This window comes from Brachyistius frenatus, unplaced genomic scaffold, assembly GCF_029030835.1.
Source record: "Brachyistius frenatus isolate BFR_SWC_R1_liver_20210118 unplaced genomic scaffold, ASM2903083v1 Contig_143, whole genome shotgun sequence".
NCBI classification, from domain to species: domain Eukaryota; kingdom Metazoa; phylum Chordata; class Actinopteri; family Embiotocidae; genus Brachyistius; species Brachyistius frenatus.
In genome coordinates, this window is record NW_027210742.1 from 695347 (window position 1) to 716100 (window position 20754).

General features: G+C 41.2%; 1 protein-coding gene across 1 annotated transcript in view; it reads right to left on the reverse strand.

Annotated features, from left to right (window-relative positions):
• Positions 1–20754, reverse strand: part of map3k5 (mitogen-activated protein kinase kinase kinase 5) — a 60469-nt gene that overhangs the window by 23447 nt on the left and 16268 nt on the right. Inside the window, exons 2-8 of the mRNA XM_069715442.1 lie at positions 18930–19069; positions 16201–16224; positions 11530–11723; positions 9229–9397; positions 8036–8142; positions 2866–3036; positions 530–642 (exon numbers count right to left, since the gene is read on the reverse strand). Of these exons, the coding sequence (XP_069571543.1) occupies positions 530–642; positions 2866–3036; positions 8036–8142; positions 9229–9397; positions 11530–11723; positions 16201–16224; positions 18930–19069 (918 nt within the window). The remainder of the gene's footprint in view (positions 1–529; positions 643–2865; positions 3037–8035; positions 8143–9228; positions 9398–11529; positions 11724–16200; positions 16225–18929; positions 19070–20754) is intronic.

A 20754-nucleotide genomic window follows, 5' to 3' on the forward strand; every position in this document is an offset into this window, starting at 1 on the left:
TTTGAAGTTGTTTCTTGCTAGAATGAATGACGTCTCATTTTCACCCTCTTTTCTGGTCTCTATCAACTCTGAAACATGTCTTGTTCTTTTGCTGTTAAATGGTTTAATGCTGAGCTTGCAGTTAAGTGGATTTGCCACTAAAGGTTTTTCACAGAAAACAGCTGCTGCTTCTGCTGGAAATGGGGTTGATGTAAGACCAAGTTGCAGCTTGTGACACCAAAACAACGAGCTGAAAGAGGCCAAAACGCTGTCTGGACCTGATGTGAACTGCAGAGACAGGTGATAAATATCTCTGGGCGACACCTCTCAAGTTACACAAAAGTATTGACTTCTACGTATAGATGGTAATAATCCTGTAAAGTACAAGCTACTCTTTGGTAAACAAATTAAATCATAAAGGGCTACTGCACAGGAAGGCGAGATTAGAGTGTAACTGCTGAGTGGTTAGTCAGCAGGCTGAATGTCATAAATGAGAAGCAGCATATTTGGGTCAGAGACGTACAAATATCAAAATCTGGTGTCCACTCACCCACTTTGCGGAGCTCGAAAGACGTGTCAAACTGGTGTCCAGCTGCCAGCAGTAGAACAGCGTAGTTGATACCAGAGTGTAGTGTTGGCTCTGACTCGAACCCCTTTTTAAACCTGAGAGAACAAGAGAGAGAGAGAGAGAAAAAAAAAAAGAAAAAAGAAATTACTCCAATAAACACTTTTCTTCCAAGAAATGCGTCATTCCGGGCATCTCCGAGATAACGAATGGCTTCGCAGGGCTCCCCCGGCTTTTCTAAGACACTTCAAGATAGAAAAAAAAACAATTACAGCCATATTGAGTTGGGGCCACAGAACGGCAAACAGCAACTGTGAGTACCCTCCCCACCCCCCCACAAAACAAGAAATTTCATTTCTTTAATGAGCAATCTGCACTGCTGACGGAGGGGGAGGGGGGTGGGTGGGTGGGTGGTGTGAACGTTATTAGAGCCCGGTGCCAAGTTATGACAGGGAACTGAAAATAACAGTCAGATGGGAGCTTGATTAACAAAGCAGCATATTCAGCTGACAAAAGATATGAGGTCTTAAAAAGTGACTGCCAGATGATGACAATCAGCAGCCTCGTGTTATTATTAAAGTCTGGCCCCCTGTGTGCTAACATGACAACGATTAGGACATGACAAAGTGGAGTTACACCTCCCCTTTATGTTTACAACCACTTTCGACATTTGTAGCCAGCAGTCTGACATTTCTTCAAATGCCAAGAAGTTGGAGAGACCCACCATGTGCATCTCACAATGAGCTGACTCGTCACCATCACGCTGGGTTTGTGGTGTTTTGGTTGCATACTCAAGCTGTGACGATCCAGCTCTATCGCTGCCCAGAGATCTCTGCCAGGTTAAATCTGAACTAAATTTACAATCATGCTTTCAAAAAATGGCCTAAAAGACGTTGATAACAAAAATCGATTCGTTTCAACATGAAGAAAATATGCCACGCTCCCATTTTAGGTTTTTGCAGTTGCTTTTTAAAAAATTTTTTTTTTTTTAATCTCTGGTGATTGCAGCAACACCAATGACAAGTTTTTACTGACACTGACGTCTCTATTAGAGTCCGGAGATGAACGCTTATAATGAAGACATAATAAGAGCACATATTAAATCTCCTAATGAATGGAAAAAAATACGAGGAAGAAGAAATAAACACTGATCTTCATGATATTTGGCAGGAAACTCCAATTTCTTTTGGATATTGTTTCTGGATGGAATTGATAAACTATCCTCTCTAATATGTCTCTTGGTCGACGTTAGAAATTTTCCGCCATTTAATATCTGTTCTGAAACATAGATTGGAAGCTGGGACATTTTGAGACATGACAGAATATCATTTGAGAAAATTGTCCAATAAATTAAAAAAAAAAAAAAGGCCAAACTGGAATACAGAAATATATTTTCAGTCACTTAAGCTAGCTTTAAAGTTATACTCTTCTCTTAAATTTGTCAAAACAATATGTGATTTGAGTCTGATAAAGTTACAACAGACTGACTACAACCTTAACCTAAAATATTTAGAGGCTCACAACCCTCTGGTCACTGGTTGAGAGAAGTGATAAAGCATCTTTAAATAGACGTTTTGTGGTTCCCCTGAAATATTTCAGAAGTTAGTTCACTGTTCTGAATAATCCTAAAAATAGTTTGGACACTGTGTGAACTGAAATATAAACTACAATTATATTTCATTAAATCAGAAGGGTGGGATTTGAATAGTTCTTTTTAATTTTTTTTTATTTAATCCAAATAAAACTTGATTGGCAGTATAAACCACACAAATATTACCATGTCACCACTTCTTCATGTTCCCACCACTGCCGACACAGCAGGCAGAACCGATGCAGAAATGAACCTGCCATTGACCTTCAGCATCTCGATCTATTGTCACTGCTAATGTCATTTTAAATCTTCATTCATTTTGGTATTGTAATCTCATTTGGTCTTAATAGACAGGATTAGATCCTCCTCATATTATTCTCGTATTGTTTTTCTTTAAGGTGTGACAAGTCGTGCAAATGCCATTTTGCATACCACGGCTGTAAATCAGCTGTAATTTGCTGACGTGTAGCCTGTAATCATTGCAGCCCGTGTCCTTGAATGAGACTTCTCATTGCTAACAATGACTTTCACCATCAGCTGTTACGTAATCCTGTACTGATGGCACCATTCATGGGAAACTCTTAATGTTATGGTTGCAGCAATGCAGTGAGTCAGCTTATCCATCATTTCTTCTAACAATATTTACAGGTGACTTGGCGCCTGGAGCGGCCAGCTGTTTGCCGGAGCAGAAATTTCAGGTGCACAGCGACATCCTGCCCGGCTCTCTCACCAGAGCGTGCCGCTGTCTCTGCTCTGTGTGTTGGTGAAGTGGGACTCCAGGAACGTGTCCTTGTAGATGCGTCCCACCAGGCAGTAGATGTCCGATGCCACCTGCTCCTCGCCCTCCACCAGGGGCAGCATGATGTCCAGGGCTTTCTGTCGGTCGCCCGGCAGGTTCCTCCTACACAACAACACACAAGAGGAAACACAGAAAGCGACGAGTCAGAAAGGAATTAAACTTTTGACATTTTGTGACTGTTGCGAGACATTTAGACATTAATCGGCTCTGAGCATCTGTTCAAACGTAAGCAGACAAAAATTACATCCGGAGTTCCCCAAGGCTCCATTCTGGGGCCTCCTATCTTCTTTTTAGTGACTCAGATTATGGAAAACAACAAATATGTTACCACAACTATTCAGATGACACACAAATCTGACTAACCATATCACCAGGGGACGATAATCCCATATAATGTCTGAGTAAGTGCGCTGAACAAGTCAGCGATCAGTGTGACAAAAAAAGATAAAACTAAAGTGACTGTTTATGGAAAAAAGGAAGAAGGATTTAAAAGGCTGATTTGGAAAGACAATTAAATACATACAAAATGATTCATGTTTGTCATGTTTCTTTGTAAAATCAGCGGAGCTCCCCAATAAGTGATTTTTGTTGGATAAATTTCATTCATAAAACAAAATAAAATTGTCTTGCGTAATAAAATTGCATGTTAATGTACAGTATTTCTAATTTTAAATGTTGCATGATGACCAAACGAATACAATTTGTAGAATAATTTAAACAGTTTACAATGTTATAATTACAATAACCGCTGATTTGAACACACTGAATTAAAATGAGCATCACCAGCATCATGTGGAGGTCGTGTGTGAGCACAGACTTGTGTGTGTGTTTGTGTCTGTTTCTAGGGAAAAGCTGCACAGCTATTGTTGTGGGACAGCGATGCCAGGAACAGAGGAGGCTATTAGGAGCTTGACTTCAATTACAGAGGTTACCGGGTTCATTCACAGAACCACCACTTTTATTTGGCGCTGTGAGGCTTCAAACTGTGCTGCAGGCGATCATTCATTCAGGTCGGACAGCATTTTTTTTTAAACTAATGTGAGGAAATAATTTGAGGTTCTATAATGAGTAACACATCAGAAAATAACCAAGAGAGGGAAAAAAAAAAGGGACTTTGTATTAGGAAAGGAACAGCAACCTTTTCAGGTGCTAATTACTTAAATTCTATGAATGTCTGTCTATGAAAGCTTTTACGTTTCATATTCACTCGGTGTCAAGAGAAGACACCTTTAATGCTTCGGCTTCATTAGAAAAAAGAATAGAAAAATAAAACCGCAATGGATGGGTAGGATGAGTAATCAGGCTCGGACAATAAACTATCAAATGAGGACAGTTAATTTAAATGCAATTTTATTATTATTTTTGAGAAGAAATAAATCATCGGACTCACGCGTATAATAATAATTGTAAATTTACTGTTTATTATTAGGTACATGTAATTTTGATGCAACAGCCCCGCAGTAAATCCGACCTTAATGTTCAAAAGGAGTCCGTCTCCAAAGAAATACGACCTCATATTCCTTTTCTGAAAGCAGCTTAATCCGACAAACGGTTAAGTTTTGAAGTCACGGCACCTCTCTTGGTCATCTAAGTAACAACAATCTGATGTCTCAGAGAAGTGACGCAGTTAAAACGATGCGAATATAAAGAGTTTTCCTTGCCGGGAGGAGGTGTGTTGGGTTCATGGTTCGACACAACAGCGAACCTCTGTGCAGTTTCCAGCCAATGGACAGTGTTTAAAAAAAAAAAAAAAACGTGTTTACTGTTGCCATGACAGCGAAGGTCGGGGAGTTTAAGGAAGTCGTAACTTTGCTGCACGACATGGTTCAAGCCATAATTTTGGCCAAAACCGTTCTCTTTTCAGCACCTCAACCAAGAGTTGGTTCAGCAACAACGAGGGTAGGAAGAGGTGACCTTTACGGCCGTATGGGGGTGGGAGACTTATTATTTTTGTTTTTTTTAAATCAAGTATATGGTCATTTGTTGGAACCACCATCTTAAAAACCGAACCAAGTCGTCCTGCTTGAAGCAAACCAAACCTTAACCGCAATATTGTGAAATCATAAGAGAGGTATTTGTCAACAGATATTGGTGACGGTTTAGTAATCGCACAAACAAATGATGCCGTCAATAAAGACGTGAGATCAGAAAACACCCTGTTGTGGAGAGGACGGACAAACTTTAAAAAAGTATTTCGCCATTGAATGTGGAGGAATTGTTGCACGAATGTTTTGAAAATGACTTCTAACCAATAAAAAATAGGATCGACATACAATATATTAATCTGTAATCATACATAAATTCAATGTTACATCTCAAGAAACTTGCCTTTATATAACATACTGAGTATTAATGTCAACAAACTCAGGTCAGTGAGAGCTTCAGGAAAATCACTTTGCTCATTATTATGTAAATGTCTTCATTTTTTTTGTTGTCAGAACATGTTCTCTGTTGGGTGAGTTTTTATTTCAAGGTAAGACATTCGAGTCACACTCGGTTCTTCCAGTTACAGATTGTACTGAAGAAAGACCTCAGAAAGAGATGAGAGGCGCTGTCGTGCAAAGTTGCACGTCACACGGACACAATGTGTGAAAAGAAAAAAAATCCTGATCAATGTAACGTGGCTCCTCTCCAGGGCATGAAGGTTAAATAAAACATATGAGCTGACAACTATTACCATGGAGACTGTCCAGAGGGACGAGCACTCGGGAAGACGAGACCCGCTCCCTCCTCATTGCATTTCCCTCCTTCTTCTCTCCAGAGTGCTGATGGGTATTTGGATAGAAGAGGTTCTTTCTCCCGTCACGGTTCTCGGATGCGAGACCTTTGCGACGCGACGCCCCCCTCCTCCCCCCTCCCCCCCCTCCCCCGAAGCCACTTCAGATTCATTTAGAGGCAGAGCGCCATCTTCATATCGATGATTAGGCATTTATTAACATTAAAATATCTGTAATCTCAGCATGCTGCTGAGTCATAATTCAAGGTAATGATTTATACAACTCCACTTCAAGTTTGGAATTCATTCAGTCTCACACTCGAAACCGATTTTCTGACGTTCAGCCAATACAGACGGCAACTAACCTTTGACAGCTGTGGATTTTTTTAACGGCAGTTATAATAGCAGTCATTTTGTATTCAAGCTTTGAATCTGTCTCTTCACGGGTTAAAGAAATGATCAGAGTAATTATAAATATATTAGTTAACGCCATTCATTTTTACTTGACTTTTTTTCCAGGAGGGTTAAAGATGGACAGAAGCTCCAGTGAGGACAATGTTTACAGTTCTGCCGTATAATTGACTAAATAGTTTCATATTATAAACATTATTCTACAAAAGAAGAACTTTTACTTTTGGTTCTTTTGTATATATTCACGTTAATACTTGTACTTTTAATTCCATAACATTTTGAACGCAACGCTTTGCATTTACTTTACTGAAGTGAGACATCTGAATACTCTCCCATCACCGACCAAATTAACTTTGGTCTCAAGCACTCCAACAGGTTTTTTTTTTTCTCCCCGACGATACCAAATCAGACAACGCGGCTCCACCACCCAATGACAGAGATCTCCTCTAACAGCTCTTGTGGTTACAGTGACTCATCCTGCTTAGCTGAATCCATAAACTGAAAACACTCGCCCTCCTATAGCTGCGACTCCGCTCATGTCGTCCTCTTCTGAAGCCGAGGGACCGCCTTTTTGCCATTAATACATATTGCATGAATTTGTCTCGTAAAACGTGTCATTACGCCGGCTTGATCTCGCAAACACAATATCCCAATCGAGGGAATGGTCCTGATAGTAGCAGAGAGCACCCGGGCGTCCTGGCGCCCCGCAGAAACATTTTCCATTTGCTGCCAAATTAAAGAATAGTGCGCTTTTATTGCTGTTTGAAGCGGTCGCGCCGTGAAAACCGCAGGAAGTTTACAAGAACAGCAGCTGGTGAGAAACAGGCAGCCAAAACCTCCCGTGTCGTACATCCGTCTGCTTCAGCATCGTAGCAACACACTTACTAACAATATCGCTGCGTTTTTTTTTTTTTTTTTTTTTTTTTTTTTTATAAAAGGAAATTCTGCCTCTTGTTGCTGCACTTAAAGCTCCTACCTGAGCTAATACTGACAATATGAGAACGATTTAAGACTTCACTGCAGCTCTGTTAACAGAAGATAAACTGTGTAAATGATAACTTCCTCATGTAAACTACTGAAACCAATATCTAATCGGAGCATAATGAAAGTCATTACTTCTGTATCAAGAGACCCTGGCGTGTGTAATCGCCTTTCTAAAGCAGGCACTTAAATGGAAACGACTATTGTCCTTCCCTTGAACAGTAGTCTGCTGTCCTGTAGTGTAGCAGAGCTCAACACCTGGTCAGGCCAGTTTCAGTGAAAGTTATTATTTAGTAACACAAAATCATCGGGAAGCATCATTGCTATGGTTCAATAATACTCTTGTATACAGATTTTAGATTTTGCTATCTTGGTTTACTGTTCATACGTAAAAAAAACAAAACCTAAAACGTTATTTAACCCTTCGAGGGTTGATTTGTATGCAGCAGCTCACAGCCCTGGTTAACAAATACACACACGAGTTCATAAAGCAGAAACAAATAAAGATTATAAAACATGATTCATTTCGGTAATAAATGCACGGATAAATAAATGTCAATATTGACAAATATACAAAAAAATAAAATAAAAAAGACACCATAGAAGTACTGCAGAAGTACAAGGTAATCTGGGCTCTAAGTCGCATCAAGGGACACAAAATATATATATATTTTTTTATCACAAGTCAGTTGAGTCAAACTGAATATATGCATGTTTGTGCGGATGAGCTCACAAAATGCAGGTTTGGGCGGTAGTTGGTGTCACTGAAGCCTCTTTTCCACGACCGATACTGACTCATTTTTTTTTTTTTCCAATTGGGCTAAAGTTGTGGATAAAACCTGGAACAATGCTCGGTGTGACCTCCATCGAGGCTCCGAGGGAGCTGAGCCGATGCACAAAAAAAAAAGAAAAAAAAAAAGAAGAAGCGTAGGTGAAAAGCGTGCAGACCGTGGACAGGTACCAGCAGTGTACCACCGATGCTCTCCATCTTACCGATTCAGTGCAAAGGCGTAGTGGAACTTCACGTGCGGATGAGCCACGGGGTCGAAGGTCGGAAGCTTCTCCAGCGTCTCCACCAGCTTCACGATGGACTCGTAATCCTGGACGACAGAGTAAAGAACACGCTGATGAAGCTGCCGCTGCGCTTTTTCACGCGTCTCCGCACGAGACGGCCTCCAAACGCAGCCTCCATCTCATCACGGTGCGGAGCTGCCGTGTGGAGGCCGGCGGGACAGTTTCTGATCTGCCTCCATTCATTCACTCTCAACACCGAAAGCACTTCAATAATTGAGAGGCCTCTTCATCCCATATTTTGGTTTCTTATACTTGTCGCTGCACCTAAAAGCCTGCTGAATAATTCACGACGTCCTCATCGCTTGTTGTTCTGCTGAATGATTCATGAGGCTGCGTGCCGCCCGCGGTGAGCGGGAGCATCTGGACGGTGAGCGGCATCGCGGCGCCGACGACCGAACAGCGGAAAAGAGCGGCAGATTTAAGACGAGCGGACCAAAAGCTTTTTCGCCTGCAGCTCTCCGCGGGCGGTCTGCGGCGGCGCGAAGCGGGGAGCGACGCCGACGGATGGATGCCAAGGCAGCGACCTCCCTCTCTGACTCAGTACAGTAGGTTTGTACAGCAGCTTCCTCTTTGTTTTCTGTCATAAACAAGAAATAGTTTTTTTTTAAATTATCCTCATGTAGACGTCACGTGTTGCATTTCAGAGGTTTGAGTTACAACCCGCACGCACACTTGTCAGCTCATTTCGGTCAATGCAGGCAAAATGCTACTCGTACGACTTTCTACCAAACGTTCAAATGTCATCACGGAAAATGCAGTAAAGTAAAAGGGTAAAAAAAATACTTGAGTACCCAAATGGGTAACCATCAATGCACCAGCTGATCTAACTGCTGACACTTATTTTTTTCCATTTTTACTTGTTTTCTTTTGGCCTCATGTTCAATCTCACACAATTCATTTTTGACATATATGATATTGCTATTAACCAAATAATGAATGTAAATTTTGTTACAGTTCAATTACTTTATTAAACTTCCTCAAACTGAGGGGTTTTGAACACCACTTGTCTTTACTACAACCTTTCTGGTTTAACTATCCACAGGAAGTACAATGAATTTGACGAATGACAGCGATACGTTGACGTTCAGAGCGCCGACACCCAGCAGCGGTACCTGGATGTCCCGGTACGTCAGCAGCAGGTTGATGACGACGTCGACTGAAAGGCACTCCACGTTGTCCAGCCGCTGCTGGATGCGGCTCAGCTCGGCGGCCAGCTCCATGCCGGTGTACAGCTCCCGAGCTTTACGGATCTCGTTCAGGATCGTCTCGCGGAAATACTGGCTGGAGGACAAAAAAAAAGAAAACACACGCATAGAAGAGGCAGCTTGAAAGTATACGTTATAGCAATTTACCTATAACGGCAGCTTTATCGAAAGTAAACAGCATTTATACACGCATGTAATTAACAGCTGACAAAATAAAATGTTTTCAGTAGTTTAAGTTTAATTCTAACATGACTGGAGCTGATTCATTTTCTGCCTTCTCCCATTGTTTTACATCATTTCAGATGATTCTCCAGTGAGACATGAGCCATTTCCTTCTTAAATGAGTTTTCAAAGGAAATGTTTTTAATTAAATATCGCTACGCACTTCCAGTAAAATAGGGACTCAAACTTAATTTTCAATTCTATTTTTAAAAGCGATTACCCTCACGACGAAAGGTAGGTCCTTTTACGCTAGTCTGCCTAGAAAAGCATAAAGTTGTCACTGAATGTCTGTTTCGATTCATAATTTTGTTAATTTATTCTATTTTCGGACAGTATGTGATTTAAATCAATTGATTTTGTTCTTATTTATTATTATTGTTTTCATATTCAGTCAACACTTTTTTGGGGGGAAAAGATGCTGATGCTGATGATAATCAGTACAAACTCTATTTTTGTAAAGAAGATCTGTTTCTTGTCGGCCGACAAAAATTAATTTGACTTACGTACCGGGTTTTATATCAGTATTGCCAGTCTTCCCTCTCTTTTGTATTGAACAAGGTTAAAGCCTCAACAAATATATGTGAGTGGGTGGTGAAGGGGGGGGGGGTGTCAAATGACCATCATCCACCCAAAATCATTACACACTATTACAAAATGAACACCTCACAGCAGCGATCTCCTGCTACTTTAACAGAACACATTTCCTGGGTAATCTATTATAAATCCTGGCCTTCACACAGCGAACAGAACGTATTTTCCTTAAGGTACCATATAACTTGATGTATCTCGGTCTCCAGAAGACAAAGCAATCATGCAAGCGCCCGTTTTTCTTCTCCGCCTGTAAAACCTGAGTCACTATTCCTGGAGCCGAGCGCTGACTGGCTGCCGCATCGCCTGTTGGCAGGAGAGCCTCAAACATTACCCCAGCAACCGAGGCAGAGCTAGTGCTTTTTACATTTTTTATTTATTTATTTCAAATCACCACGCGAGTCAAAGGTAAAGGGATGCACACATGAAAATAATTACAGAAATTATAAATAGGACGAGTGGGATAATAGAACTGTTTAAAAGCCTGTTCACTGAAAACTGTCCCAGTGCTGCTCAAACATGTACACCTGCACGCTACGCAGGAACTTCCTCATCTGTGATGTACCTCATTTATGTCAAGTCACCTCAGTTTGCGTTCATACAATAAAACGAACAGTCGAACATTGTTTTCCCACAATGACTTTTTGGGTATTTCACGGCCCTGTACGAATAACTTCCTGTAACATATTTTTATTTTGCTTCCTTATTCTCAAACACAATGCCTTGTTGCGTTTCCTTTAACAGTTACAGAAGGCGGCCGAGTGTAAAACCTTTTTAACATTTTCATTAGGCCTTCAGTGCAGCGCTAACAAAAATGCAGGAAGTATAAAGTTCAAATTTGAGGCATTTTGAGGAATTTTTGCCATTAGTTTTACTGTAGAAGAATTATTTGCAATAGAAATATATTATTTTAGTGAAAACATAAGGTAAAATTTCAGAATAAAACTAAACAGCGCAGCTAAAGTAAAGCTGGCCTGAGCTAAAGATGAAGCTAACTTGCAAATTTTGCGACAGTAAGCAACAGTGGAAATTGAACTGGGCTCAAATCAACTTGTCGATTATTTATTGATTTTAATATACTTTAAATGTTAATATTACGCAGATACTATACCAGAGATACAGAACACACAGTAACCTATTAGAAGTAGTTTTTTTTTTTGGTGAAGATTATCCAAAAGCATAGTGCAGTATGTGTGCATTTTTTTTGGGGGGGGGTTCACAATGCTCACCAGTATCACTAGGATGCGGGCAATTAAGCTTTACACAATTCAAATGTCAAATATAGGTGATGAAAAAATATACAAATAAGCAAAATACATTCAGAGTGACAAATATAAACAGCATGAAAATGCTAATTCGAATAAAACGGCCGTTTGTTTGCTGACCCGGTCTACTTACTGGGAGTTGGCCTGCGACACTTTGAGCAGCTGGATGAAGCGGTCCAGCAGCGGCATGCAGATGGGCCCCAGCAGCATCTCGAAGCTGGGCTGCATCAGCTCCGTCAGACCCTTCATCAGACTGCTCTCGCAGCAGTACACCTTGTTGTGGGGCGTCACCATGTACGGGATGAAGGTGTAGTTCGCCGAGCACGTCTGGCAACACGAGACACGCAGTTTGGGACGTGAGCACATTTAAATGTCAGCGGAAGGAAGGAAAAGAGGCATCAGCGACGTCACAGGCGAAACGGGGTGGTATCATTCGGAAAATAGCCCCCCGAAAATACCTTTCGCCTCGTTTTGAAAGATCTGCGAATGTCGTCTTGAACGAAAAACAATTCAGTACGACACATCTGGACATGGTGCATTTAGGAGTAGCTCAAGACAAATTCACATTAAATATATATATAGTGTAATTTTAAAAGCAATCGAGGGCAGCTCTATATGATGCGTATCCTTGGTGAGGTCGATATCTCTGTCATTAAACATTTATGCATTTTAATGCGACCAAAGAAATATAGACTCGCTGCCTGTTTTAATGCAAATATTAGAGGCGTATGTTTTAATAACTGAGATTAAAGTGTAATGTATCGTGACCTGGCGGTACAACGTGTGCATCTACACTAGAGAACACACACCCCCTCATTGAATAATTATACAACAAACTCTCTTTACAACTGCTCTTGCAGACGGCGTAGAGTAAAACCTGAGGGGAGGAAGTCTGAGCTGTTTGAGACGGTTTCGGGTGATAACACCGAGCTTCATACCTGATCTGACACAACTCTGTTCACGTGGTTATCTTCCAGTCTGAACATGCAGCAGCCGGGAGGACAGATGTGCATCAGTGGGGAAAGAGGAGGGAGGTGAGAGGTGGGGGGCGGGGGGGCGACAGGCCCATTAGGAGCTGCTTTCTCATAACCACCGACACTTCCAGCAGCGTTCAGGCAGCCCGGCGTTTCGGGAGTCATTTACTTTCACGTCTGTTTCAGTTTTAAGCTGCACTTGTTGCACCAAAAGCATCCTTCCTTATTTACCTCGCTCTAATTCAAGACATCTGTGTGTCTCGCCTCTATTTGTTCCGTCTCCTGCGTCTGTATTTGTTTTAACTTCACACTATTCTCCGGCAGCGGGCCTCGACGCTCCTGTTGCGGTGGCCCCCGCCGCTGCTGAATAAACAAAGAGGAAGCACGTGTGTGTGTGTGTGTGTGGTGTTTACGGACAGCAGAGAGAGAGAGAGAGAGAAGCAGGAAATCCACTACTGATATCCTCAAGAAGCAGTCGAGGTCTTTTGAAGGAGAGCTATTCCCAGTATGTCAGATGTGCGCAAAAAAACAAAAACAAAAAAGCATCTGAAGGCGGTTGGGCTGCTACCCAGCTGCATCCTGACTGGCTTTAATATTCTATCATGGTTTCAGCTTTTCAGAAAAACACACTGCTGCTGCTGCAGAAGAAGAAGAAGAAGAAAAAAAAAAAGGAAGTGTTGAAGCAATGAAAGCCATCCGCAGATAACTACTTCCTCCTTGTGCAACAGCCAGCGGTTCATGACATCATCAGCTCCTGCAGCAGCAACGCAGGCCTTTGAGAAATCCACCCGTGACACCTGTTTCTGTGAGCTGTAACCAGACAGGTTGCAAAAAAAAAACCCACTCAGGCTATATTTAGCTCGTGTTGCGTGTGGGATCACATGCTCAGGCCGATGCATATTTCAGAGGTCACCTGATGCTCACCTCTGCTCGTCGTTCGCAGGTAACGAGTTTCTGAGCTGAAACACATGCATGTCTGGCTCGCGGGGAATTTGGCGAATGGCACCGAGAATGAGTCAGTTATTCAAGCGAGTGAGTCATCCGGGTTGTTGTTGTTTTGTTTTTTTTGTTGTTTTTGTTCAGCCTCGCCGATGATCCATCCGTCCATCTGCAGTTGCAGCAGGATCGTATCACCGGAGACGAACACGGCTTAATGTTAACGCTTCATTTTTATTACGGCCGCTCCCACTGAGGAGGCAGTTATGACCCAGCTTCTTCCAACCTGGGCCTCAAAGCTCGGGTACGGTAAGGAGTCGTAATTAGATAAACACAAACAGAGGCCAATTACCTGGATTTCAATTATCATGGCGGGGAGTTAAATGCACTGCGTGAAACATAATTAGCAACACATGCTTTTCAAACACGGGGAAATGATCACGTAATCACCTGCAGTGTTTTTTTTAAGCAATGATAAAAAAAAATATAAGTGGATTTGCATCAATGCAAGTGGCAGTTAAAAGCACCTGACTGTTAACAATATATAGAATTAGCAGCTCAATCTAAAGTTTATAGTTCTTTACAGCGGGTTTCATGTCACTGCTTTGCTGTCCAGCCAGCAACTTCATTGTTCGTCATTTATTTGGTTGTTTTTCTCATTACCAGGCAGCTGTTTGCAGTAAAAAAAAAAAACATCTAAAGACTTTCCACTGAACTACCTGCTCGGTACCAAACTGCAGACAATTAGTGAGGAGTTGGTGGATAAAGGGAAGCATGTCGGTATAAGGTATTAATAAACAAAACATGTGTTTTCCCTCAGGACGTAGTACACACCAACACAGTGTGAATATTGGGTTTTTTTCAACAGGTGGCTTAAAAACTAAACTCTAAAGGAGTGATAATGTTGCTCCATAAATGATGGAAGAAGTCCAATTTATCAGCTTCAATCTACAATCCAAGTTCAAAGAAGCTGCATTTGCATGTCTTACAAGTATGTTGGCAGGATAACATGAAAGGACATGTATTAAGACTTGTTTTCCGAGATCACGTTTCATAATGAGTTGGCTGGAAACATTAAAAAGTAAGCCGGGGACAAAATATTCAAGCATATGTGAGCTAATTACATTTTACTAGAAAAAAATGTCAAAAGTCGTAATAACTGGTGACAATATTTGCTGGAGATAAGATGCGTGTTGTTGTTTACTTCAATGTGACGTGGTGTTTTGAAAACTATTATGGATATGAAGTGTTGTTTGTCTTTTAATTTCCTGAATTGCCTCCAATGTTGAAATAAAGAGTGTCTGAATATAATATAGGTGACTTGCAGGAATAGGAGGGTCCTAATTTTAGGGGTTAATTATGAAGGATATTAACGTTTGAGCATAATTAATAGGTTTAATTCCACAGACTACGGGGGACTAAAGTGTCACGCCTTGTGTGTCGACCTGTGCTTGCAGGAGGCAGGTTACTATTGGCCAAAAGTTTCTTTGTGACAGTTTTTCTGAATGCATGCATGAATATCATCTCTAGAGCCGAATGTGTATGAAACTGATTATAACCAATAGATGAAAGATGTTAATCAAGGTGCATGCAGGGAAAAAAAAAAAAAAAAAACTAGCTGCAATAACATCAAAGGGATGGGAAAAAAAAGTTATGATCAAAAACTCAGAATTTGCACTTAAAATGCACTTTTCCCAGCACACGGGGGTAGTTAAGAGCACATGAACCTGTGCAAAAGGCCATTAAAGTGCCTCAATACAAGCGGGAACAAAGACAGCAAGTGGCCATGAGGAAGATGTGCGAGCTCACGCTCTGATGCTGCGCGTGATTATCAGCTCTCCTCACACGGTACGAGTACGTTTCAGAGAACGGTACGTTTTCATGCCAACTCCTCCCACTCTGAAAAGCCACTTAGGAGAGCTAAGCCTTTCCTCTGACTCCTGAACAAGGACTCCTGGACAATTAGCCTCAGCCTGCTTCTGTCTTCATGACACGTCGAGAGACAGATTGGTCCGCTCACAGAAAGTCCGATTAGCAATTAAACATTTTGAGGCGCTTATGGAGAAAAAAATAAAATGCAGAAAGTTTAGAACTTTCAGCTTCTCTAATGAGAGAATTTGCGACTTTTGTCTGTTTTATATCAAAATAAATGGAATTATATTCAGTTTTCCACTGCAGATAAAGAAAAAAAGGAATTTGAAGATGTCACCGTGGGCTTATTTTCGAATGGCTTTTTGAATGCCAAAAAATTAGCTAATGGAGCATGTAGTTTAGTTTACTGTAGGCTCATGAGTTTACAGAGAAAACCATCCTCAGGTTCCCTTAAATTAGTAAGATAATATACGTTTCTAACTTAAAACAGAGGTGGCTTTACTAAAAATGTAAATATTTATATCTAATGTGTTTTAGCGGGTAAATCTAAATCAGTGCATTGATTTTTTTTTTTATGAAGAACTAGTCGTATCTGAGTCAGTTAAGAACAGGATTTCCTTTGCTTCAAGGCTGCACCTTATTTGAATGCTGCAGATTTTGCAAGTCAAATTTTCAAAATGCTCGTGTCTTCTTGTGCAGCTCGTGGAACAGCTGTCGCCTGAGAAATTCATCTCGAAAGTGGGAAGTGAACATGCCTTCGTTTTGCATCGAACCCGACGTGTATCGCAGCCTCTAAACAAAAGTGGGCTGCAACAAGATGAAACCCTTTACAACACCGAGCAGAGAAACGTAAGGTGTTAGATACTGTGCTGTTTGCACGTTGTAAAAAAAACAAAAAAAAAACAAAAAAAAACAACAACAACATATTCTTTGCACCACATAATATGTGTGATGTGTGAGCGCTGGGTGAGTAAGAGTGTGAAAAGGCGGAGGCAAAGGAAGAAATACTTAAGTGTACTTACAGTGTTCTTCTGGCAAATTATCTCCTGAAAGAAGAGAAGAGAATAAATTACATTTTGAGACTCAACAAGGACATTTTCTTCCGTGGGGGCAATTTTGTGTTGGACGCTGAATAAAAACAATCCTACAAACATCAGGCCTGAGACGGCAACATAAAGAGATGACGCTGCACGTCTGCATGCAATTAGAGAAGAAGACTACGAGCTGATCTAAAGGCTTTATTTACAATGAGAAGTACCTTTAAATGTGTATGTTCAGCACTTGACTTGTCCCACATATTAAATATTAAACACACTCTGCACAGGTCCCGGTGCATCCTGCACACTTCAGGCTAGCAGCGGAGTTTGGCCTTTTCTAAATCAGTAGATTACTATTTTATTCAAAAGATAGCTTTCGACTTTATTTTTCAATTTTCAGTGCCCTTCAGGGTCATTGCGCGTCGAGCTTCCCCGCCTGTGCAAACAACACAACTAAATGCACTTCAAAGTAAGTGCTTGATGGATCATTTGAAAGTGTCTGACAATCCCCTTTCAACAGAAAGTCTGAGGGTTGCTGTTGGTGTCACGTCGACTTTCTGCAGAGATTTGCCAGTTACGAGGAAGTGAAAAGTTTAACAATTTAAACTAACGGTTTGAAGCTCTTTCCTCATTCTTAACACAAAAACTAAAGTCACATTTGTATGTAAAACCAATTACAGAAACGAATGTCTTTAGGTGTGCAAAGTTTCCTTTTAGTGCCAATTCCATGTTGTCTTTTCCATCTCTATGACGGCTATTTTTTATAACTGAGCAGGCGGGCTACACCTATGAATGTGTTTATTTAAAGCACCCCGTGTTGGATTTTCTGCAACTAAAAGCACCTTCTTCTGTCTTTTTTTTTTTTTTTACATCTAAACTAACAATTTAAATAATCTTTGCGGGCTTTAGCATGTCTTTACACGTTTTACAACTTTAAGGAAAATCTGAATTTTCTAGCTGTAACTTCACGTGCAAAGAATAGACTTTCAGTACGAAGGCCACTTATCACTCACTGGATAAAATGATCAATAGGATAGAATTGAGCGATTAAAATGATGAAATAAATCACTTCATCTCACTAACACGACACAGCGCAGAGTACTACTAATGTCTATCTATCCCTGAAGAATACAAGGCAGTAGCGAGTGCTTGCAGAACATCAATATCATATTCGTATGTTCTGTAAGATGACCTCTACGATGTGTTATAACCGATAAGAGTGTTTCTTAATGCTGGTTGTGTTTTAAAATTAATCCAGAAGAAGACATTTTAAATTGTGTATCCATAAAATAATCCCAAATAAATGAAAGTCTTGTTCATTGGGACTATTTTATTCTTCAGGAAAAATGCTGCAGTGAAAAGAAGCATGACGGGTGCACCGAGTGCATGAATGCTCTTTTTAGGATCTTGGTGTATGTTTAAAAAAAAAAAAAAAGAAAAAAAAAAGCTCCATTACGCAAAGAAAACTTTAAAAACAGCACCCTTTTCAAACAATTTAGCAGCTGAATAGATAATCCGAGGAAACTGCCAGAGAGGAGTGGTGTTTTCAGGGCAGGGTGAGGAGAAGCTAGTCATCGCCCAGCCAGACGGGTGGGCACCGCGGGCGGACCACAGGAAGTGAAAACTGCTTTTAGCTTTCAGACTGCATTAGAGCAGGAATGAAATGCCACCTTCAGCAATTTTCCCGACACGAAGAACACACATAATACAGCCGAGTTTCGTTCTTACACCTCCAACTGTTTGTTGCTGTAGGATGACTAGAGTTTGTTCAGACTCCTGTCGCTGCACCAGCCAGGAGAAATGTGTTCCTCTGCTACAAGTCGCCTACAGTGGGAGTTTTTTTTTTTTTTTTGTCAGCCTCAGACTGCGTGAAATATGGCTTTTCTGCTATAAAGTTGCTTCAACACACTCACTGTCACTGACACTTTAAGTAAATATACAGTTTTTGTCATTGCATGTTGCTTTTAGTGATTTGACGGTGTACAATTTCAACTTTATTGTTGTCTAGAATCTCTTTCCAGTTTAAAACATGTTGTTAGGTCTTGGAAAATTGTGGAATAATAAAAGAAATTTGCAATTAAAATGAGCAAAGACCGCTGACATGGGACACCAAGGTATGCACTCTTCTAAATTTATTTAGCTATTTTATTAATATAATAATGCGGTCATTTTATTAGTTTGATTCTGACCAGGGACCTTGTTGTTCCCTTCTTTCTTTCTATGGTTCTTGTCTGTATTTCTAATGTCACTGTAATAAATATTCCTTGAAATATTAAGATTCATGTTAAAACAGCAAACATTTTCCAAAAATTCTCTATTTTTCAACGATTAGCGATCCTTTAAAAAGACACTTTCATTCATTTATAAAAAAAAAATTAAAATGAAGGAGAGCATAAACACCTCTTGAGGACTAAAAATAAAAATAAACACAGAATGATCCAGATAGATTAGCACTTTTAAAAAGTGTTTGGTAACTAATCAAAAAAAAAAAAAGAGGCAGAAAACACAATTGTGTTTCCTGATTAAACTCTCTTTTCACCCTCAGTCCACTTCCTACCACAGCACGTTTCATAAATTCATTTCCGCGCATCAAGTAATTGATGTCACCCTCCTCCTAAATATAGCCTTTAATCACCACCTCGCAATGAACCGCCGCGGTTGTTTGGATTGTGCGTTAAAGTGATGAGAGCCGAACTGTCCTGGTTTCTGCTTACCTGCAGCGACTGCAGGGAGTCGGAGTTAGTGTCGCAGTACAGGATGATGTTGTTGGCCATGCTGAAGCTCTCTCGGACTCCCAGGTGGTAGAAGAGCGAGGGCTGGCGGAAAGCATCGGTCATCTCCACCGCAGCTATGTCTGGTGGTGAGAGACAGGTACAGGCGTCAAAGATGTCAGTGTGGTCCTCCGAGGGAAGAGTACCACTGAAGCTCAGCAAGTCCCTGACTTATCTTCCAGCAGTTGTATTCAGTAACATCAATTCAAATATCAGGAGCTTTTGAAGACCGATAAAAAAAATACCGGAGACAGTTCATCTCACTCTAAAACTAGGAGCATTACTCCGCCGCTGTAACAGCCTTCCACTCTTCTGGTTTACACCAGATTATGGAACCTGGATGCGGTGATTTACTCCCATTCAACCACATTTCAACCCATTGAAGCGATCAATTTATCGATGCAAAATCACCACAGAACATGGCCTATAATTACAGTGAGGAACTGTTCAAACAACATGCAGTTGTGTGATGTAAATGTATAGAGAGTAGAAGAAAGCCCAGCGAAAGGATCATTCAGGGTTCCCCATGTCGGCTCTAATTATAAGCTTCATCTTTTAAAAAGGAAAGTTTGAGTCTTAAAAGTAGGGAAGGCGTCTGCCTCCCGAACCCAAACTGAGAGGTGGGTGGACGGGACGGGGGCTTGAAAGCTAAACTTTTTCCACTTTTAGAAACTGTAGGAGCCACAAACGAGTCTGGACTCCATTTGGATAATATGGTACTACTGTGTGAGGTCTGCAAGAAAAGGTGGAGCCTTGTCAGTAAAGGGTGAAACCCAGTCACTAATATTGGGTGATAAAACCTGACTCATTTAACAGAGGGTTGAAGTCATGGCTCTGTGTTTGCTTGTGAAAATCGTACACAACCAAACTCAGGAAAAGAACATGTTATTATGGTCCCTGTTTATGTCAGTAAAACAGAAAATGCCTACTTGTTCGAAACCTTGTTCCTTTCGTGAAAGCCAGCAGATTGATGATGACGAGAACACCAGCACAATAAATGCACATTTATACCATTTCGTCAGCAAACACGTCACAATTCGTTAAACCAGGCGCACCGAATAATTTAAAATGACGACGTTGTGAATATCACAAGAGGGCGGCTTTAACATAAACTCTTCTCGTAAACGCCAACAAACTACAGGTATTTTACAGGTGATTCTTACAGTTGCAGTCTGTCGTCAGCTATAGAGTCTCCTTTCAGAGATGCAAGTGGAGCTAATTCAGAGCGCAGCGGCTTTAAGAAAGTAAATAACTCCCATCGATGAAGGCGACTCGACCCGCCAGTGAATACAAACACACTCGGTACCGCTCTGACTCCAGCTGAACTCGCACGAACGATCGAGATCAACAGGTCAAGGGGAGTCAATATTGCCCGTTGTCACTCAAGCCAGCCAGCAGGGCTCCTGGTGAAGGGGTGGAGAGTTCCCAGCCTTCAACAAAAAGAAAACTCCAGTGCTTGTAGCAGCATAACAGACGGCTGCGTTGTGCAAGTATTTGAACTGACTGGTGGGCTGTTAAAGTGAACAAATACCACACAGGAGCCTGCCAACCGCCTGGAAATCCTTCAGCTCCTGCACTCCGATGACGCACCCATCGACATGTAAATTAAAGCCCGATGACGTTCTGGAGACCCACGCATGAGGCGGGGCGGTACATGCCGTCCCTGAGGCCACCTCGAGCCACCGATAACAACAAAAACAAATCAGCCCGGTGGCCGCGCTCCAGTAATGACAGAGGAGAGTCACAGAGATAAAGCCGCTCCCTGTTT